The 6,000-nt window shown below is 41.1% G+C and overlaps 1 protein-coding gene across 1 annotated transcript in view; it reads right to left on the bottom strand.

Moving 5' to 3' along the window:
• Positions 1–756: 756 nt before the first annotated feature.
• LOC134381114 (uncharacterized) overlaps positions 757–6,000 on the bottom strand; it is a 260,084-nt gene continuing 254,840 nt past the window's right edge. The window contains exon 16 of the mRNA XM_063101162.1: positions 757–876. Within this exon, the coding sequence (XP_062957232.1) occupies positions 757–876 (120 nt within the window). The remainder of the gene's footprint in view (positions 877–6,000) is intronic.

The raw sequence follows: 6,000 nt of genomic DNA, 5'->3' as shown, positions 1-6,000 counted from the left end.
CATATGCTCTTTGGCTTCATTCCCTCATATGCAAATTTAGCTCAGAACCAGCAGCTTATTAAAGGATTTCAAGATGTTTAGCACACGCATGAGGAAGAAACACCAGGGTCTGGAAGCAGATCAGATTCCTGTTTTCTGCTCAGCTGTTTATTGAGTAAGGGTTGTAACTGTCTCTGCCTTCAGGCTGTAAGTAGGAAGGCTACTGACCCTTCTACAAAAATAACCCTTTTTTTTGGCAGCTGGCTGGTTTGGGGATCTGAACCCTTGACCTTGGCATTAGAACACCATGCTCTAACCAACTGAGTACAAAAATGTACGTTTAGGGCTGGCCAGTAAGTTCCGTTGGTTAGAGCAAGGCCTCATAACAACCAGGTCAAGGGTTCAGATCCCCCACCCAGCCAGCTGCCAAAAAAAAAAAAAGATTGAAAGACAAAAATGTATGTTTAAATGTATGTTTATTGCCTCTAGCTCTCTTAAATTAATGTGTCTATAAGTCGAGCTTAGAACCAAATACTTTCCTCTTATGAGTTTGCCACTTCCTCCATATATTATACTCACAAAATGTCATTAAAGAAAGTGAGACTTCTGTACACAAGGTAGAACTTTTTTTTTAAGTGAAATGAAAAAACAATTGGGCTAAGTCCCAACTGTCCAAATACAATATTTATTTTTTTCTCATATCTGTTTTATAATCAAAGATGTGGAAACTCATTCCTCTGGTGAAGGAATAGCATGGCTTTTATTCTGTTCAACCTGTCAGGCGTTTAGCTGAAGTCTGTTGACTGCAACGCTGGTCCCGAAGAAACAAGGGGGCGGTGTATTGTGGAGCAGACAGGAGCAAGCAGTCAGCACAGGTGTCTTCAGGAGCACAGTGACCTGGAGAACGTGAAAAGTCATTGTTCCATAGTTCCCCCAGATGGCCAACTAAAGGAAAATGAGCTGGATTCATAACAAACTAGTTGGTTCAAACATAAGTGCATATTCCTTGCCCAAGGGATTTTCAAAGCAAAAGGAGAGACTTGCTCTTTCCAGAGATCTTTAAAAAGGAGATCCAGGAATATGGCAATGGCAGGGGCAGCCTAATTTGGAGATCTTATGAAATCTCATAAATAGGAGAAGCTAGAAAGCAAAACCCAAAACCCATGAACATCATTTACAACAAAACCAGATGATGAGCTATCTTCACAAACACCGAAATAAAAACCGGGAAGAGCAAACTGCCAACAACCCAAGACCTTCCCAGCACAGGTGAAAGCAGGGTGAAAAACACACACAGGGTGGCGAGGGCCTGACAACAGAGTGGCCCTGGAGAGCAGGCAGGTGTCCTCTGGGCCGCGGCGTCCTGGTCCTGGGGGAGCCGGTGCTGGCCCAGGAGGTGCTGCCCGGCCGCAGTGGGGAGGTGGTGCCCGGTGGGGCTGAAGGGCAGCCGCAGAACTGAAGGGCTGGGGCTTCCTGCCAGGACAGGGTGTGTGCTCTGGGCATAGGGACAGTAGAGATGAAGGACAGAAGGATGCAGAGGAGTCAGGGTGGGGGACCAGAGCCAGGCTGTCTCCAAAGAAAAGCTACCCTGCCCGACAGCACAGGCAGGGGGCTCGGGACACTACTGTCGCCGTCAGAACCAAGACTGCACCTAAAAGCTCAGGAGAAGCCATTTCTCATTATATTACAAAGTACATGTGAAATTTTTGAGGATAATTCTCACACAATACTACTAAAGGGAAAAGAGAACAGAGGCAGCCTTCTGCCTTGCAGAGCCTGTGCTAGGACAGCTTCGTTTGTACTTGAAACATGAACTTCCCTTGATCTTCCCGTGGCTGGCTTCTAATCACCAGACGTCACCTAAATATCAGCTCATCAAAAAGTCCTTCCCACAACTCCCAACCTAAATTACATCTTATCACATCACATTATTCTTTTACTTCTCTGAATACCTTTCATTGGTGTCTATTTTTAAGTAAATGTGTTATTGAAGTGCATGAAACCTAAGTATACATATTGAATTTGGCCACCAATTTCCTTAAAACAACCTACAAAAACCCAAAAACATGAGATCTGGTAAACGAAGGACCAACTTTAGTCACGATATACGAGAACCACCGTGCTTCACCCAATTTTGAGGCATCGAGCTGCTTACAGCCTCACCAAACCTTGAATGCAGAGTTTGCCAGAAAGAAGAGGAACAGACAAAACCCTGCCGGTCGAGCGTGCACCTTCTGGATACTGGGTCAGGAGTCCCTGGAAGCTGCGTCCCTGGAAGCTTCACAGAAGCTGGTCTCACAAACAAGGTCTTGCAACATTTTTAATTGTTGCCATTTCTAATCATTGTCACAGTGTGGCCAATTAAAAACAAAACAAAATTGATGGATCTTGCAAAATTATACTCTATTATTGTAAATCAAACCACACAATAATTCCAAATTTAACTGTTTTTCCCTATTGCAGCAAAGAAATACACTTTCCCTGCTCCTGCCAGCTCCCCGTCTGTAGCTACATCACCAGATTTCCTTCCCACCCCTGACAACTAAGAAACACTGCCTAACCTCCCCTAGAAAGGGCCAAAATTTGATCCAAAAGGCTCTGGTTTCATGGATGTAAGGTAAAGCTAAGGATGGAGATGAAATACAGAAAAAGTAGAATTAGATGAAAATCTACACAACAAATGTGAGATGCCCCCACTCTCTCATCTGTCCCCACCGAGCCCTGGGAGTGGCAGCAGCGAGGATTCCCGCCAGGGACAAAGAGGAGATGCTGTGGATTATTAGAAGCTTAATTCCTACTATAACTGTTGAGGGTGGGAAATCCTATTATGGTAATTGAAAGGAGAGGCCTTGAAGAAGTGATTAGACTGTAGGACCATGCCCATAGTGAATGCATCAATAATGGTGGTCAGAGGTGTGGTTTTCTGGGCTTCAAAATGAGAGTGCACAAGGACCTCTCTCTCTCTGCTCTGCCATTGTCTGCCATGTGAGACTCTTGCATTGTTTTAAAACTACCATCAAAGAAGATCCTCACCAGATGTGTTCCCTGGACTTTGCACTTCCCAGCCTCTGAAACTGTAAGCAATAAATTTCATTTTCTTATAAGTGACCCAGGTTCAGGTATTTTGCTATAAGCACAGAAATGGACTAATACAGGAGATAAGAGGATTCTCTCTAGGAACGTGACCAGCAGAAAAAACAAATACATAGATACTGGCATTGGGGGGACCCCTCCAATGAAATCGTGCACTGGCACCTGAAACAGAGAAGTCCACACACAGTAGTCCCCCACTAAAGTTCCAATCAGATTTGTAGCCCCTGAGATGAACATTTGAGGATCACCAACTGTTTGAGGGAAGGCTCTAACATGAAGGACAGATACCAATACTAATAGGTAAAAAAAAATTAAATGCACAGAGGAAACAACTGGGAACATATAGGAGCAGAAAAAAATGCAAACAAAAAAGAGCACTTTCAAATCTATGAGAAAAAAAATCGATTAAAGGATCAGAATGAAGAGAGAACAAAATTCTAGAAAGTAGAACAAAAAGATGAAAAGCAGAAGAAAACAAAGAAATTAGAAAATTACTATGGGAAGCCAAAAGCAAAATAATAGACTCCTAAAAGAGAGGGCAAAGGAAACAGAAGGAGAATTATCAGCACAGTACAAAAAAAATATCTAGAACTGAAATACATAAACATCCAAATTAAAAACAGCCACTACATGCACAGCAAAATAGATTTAACTTGATGTGCCACAAAGGAACATCAAGGACAAAGACACAACTCTAGCAGACTATTTTTCTTCAGAGAGAAAAATAAATGGTTTACATACAAAGGGTTGGGAATCAAGATGACATTGAGATTCCCAACAGCAAATTGTGAATTAAGTGATTATGAATAAGAACTGCCTTCAAAATTCTGAAGGACTGTGACTGCCAGGACATATCCAGTCAAATGGGATATTTTCAGACATGCAGAGTGTCAGAAAATTAACCCTTCTCTATCTCTTCTCAGGAAGCTACTTGAGGGTGTGCTCCACAAAATGAAAAAGAAAACCAAGAAAAAGAATCATATGGCTTCCAGAAAATGTGAGCTCCATCAGAGGAAAGAGGGGAAAGAAAGTCTCAAGATGGAGGAAAAGGAAAATTCTGCCACTGAGGTAGATCTCAGGGTGTAGACTCCACCTGGCATCTGAGGAGCCAATTAGCAATACATGTGAAGACTTCTACGTGCCACACCTCTATCTACCGCAGAGTAAGGACATTGTGGCAAATCCTTTTTGAAATTCAGTCAAACCCTGTTGTGAAATTGCTCTAGCACCAGCCAATATACAACAGAAAATTCTGTCACTTCTGATGGGCTGCCACAGCAATTTCATTCAGAGCAAGGTGTCAGAAGTGCTGGTGATAAAAAGCAGTTAAAGAATGGTGTTCAGTTCTGCTCTGGTTTTTTTGAAAGTTCAATTATTACTGTGATTCTCTCTCTCTCTCTCTCTCTCTGTCTCTCTCTCAGCTCCCTCTTCTGAGTGAGGACATGTGGTATCTCTGTTTCTGTGCCTGGCTTATTTCATAACAATTTTCTCTAAGTTCACCCATGTTGCTGCAAATGAGGTGGGAAAGGGGCAGGGGTTAGCAAGAAATTAGTGAAAGGTCAAAAAGATTGTTACGTTTTGTGTACATAAGCATACTAATTGTCCTGATTTGACCACCACATGTTACACACATGTACTGATATTCAAATCTGTACCCCACAAATATTTATGTTTCAATAAAAAATATGTCAAAAAATAAAGTTACATGCAAAAATTCAAGAAAACAGAGAATGGTGCTCAGTAATTAATTTTTGAAAGGCAGACGTAGTAATTTAAAATATTCTAGTGCATAAGCACACTGAAATGGAGGTGAGACAGAAAAAAAATCCATTCCTCTAATAATTGAAAACCGACTGAGTCACTTTTCACTCCTTCCCTCGTTTTTGCAAGCACGTGCGGCCTCGTTTCTTCTCGTCCGCTATTCTATGCATCCAGCGCTGCTTGCTCTTTTTCTTTCCCCTTAAGTATTCCTTCATCCTGTTTTCTATTTTTCCTGTGCACTGTCCCTCTTTTCTTCATATATCTTCCTTTCACTTTCACCCTGTGGTTGCCACAGCATTGATATTTGGATTTGAAACATGTATATGTTTGTGGACTGTATCTATGTGAGCATTTAATGTTATACTTGTTTAAAAGAAGGCAATATTATTTCCTAAAATAAAATTTTAAAAACTTTTTCTTCCCTCATCCTTTTAAAAATGAAGCCTTACCTCATTTAATTAACTCAAAACATACACACGATACTTAATTGATTACTTAATATATTCAATGGTTAATACAGAATAACTATTTACCACTCCCGAGGTTGAGTATTTCATAAGACCTTAGAAATAAGACCAGTTCTCTTTGCTACACATATCGTAGAGCATATCGTATTTAACAGATGTAAAAAAATACTTACTGCCCATATTCATCCCAGTCCTACCATTTATAAGATGGGTTGCTATAACTTCATGAAGGGAATTGTTTATGGGCTTTTTTAATAGAAATGAATTTTTTCCCTCTAAATTCTTCATATGAATGCCACAAAAAACCAGAAATGTCACTTCATGAAATAGGACAGGGACTTTGCATTTGCTGTCGCCTCTACTTGGAATGCTGTCTGCACACATGAGTTGCTCTTTAGCATCATTTAGAATTGTCCTCAAATGTCATACCATCAGGGAAGCTTTCCCCATGCACATAAAAGCAGCTGACATCCATTCCCACTTATGGCATTTCATTGGATTGTGCATCCCATCTTCATTACAGGAGACAGTCACTACCTTCTACCACTCTTTACATTTTCCCTCTGGTTTTCTTCCAGCAATTCTTATTGGCTGTTGACCAGTGCTTCTGAAACCTAGAGATTTTGTTACAATACTTATTCTGATTCAATAAGTCTGGAGTGGGACTGAGACATCACATTTTTAATAAGCTCCCAGGTAA

The sequence above is a fragment of the Cynocephalus volans genome, chromosome 6, assembly GCF_027409185.1.
Source record: "Cynocephalus volans isolate mCynVol1 chromosome 6, mCynVol1.pri, whole genome shotgun sequence".
Lineage (NCBI taxonomy): Eukaryota > Metazoa > Chordata > Mammalia > Dermoptera > Cynocephalidae > Cynocephalus > Cynocephalus volans.
Note: the sequence above shows the minus strand (reverse complement) of the source record. Positions and strands in the feature narration are given on the sequence as shown.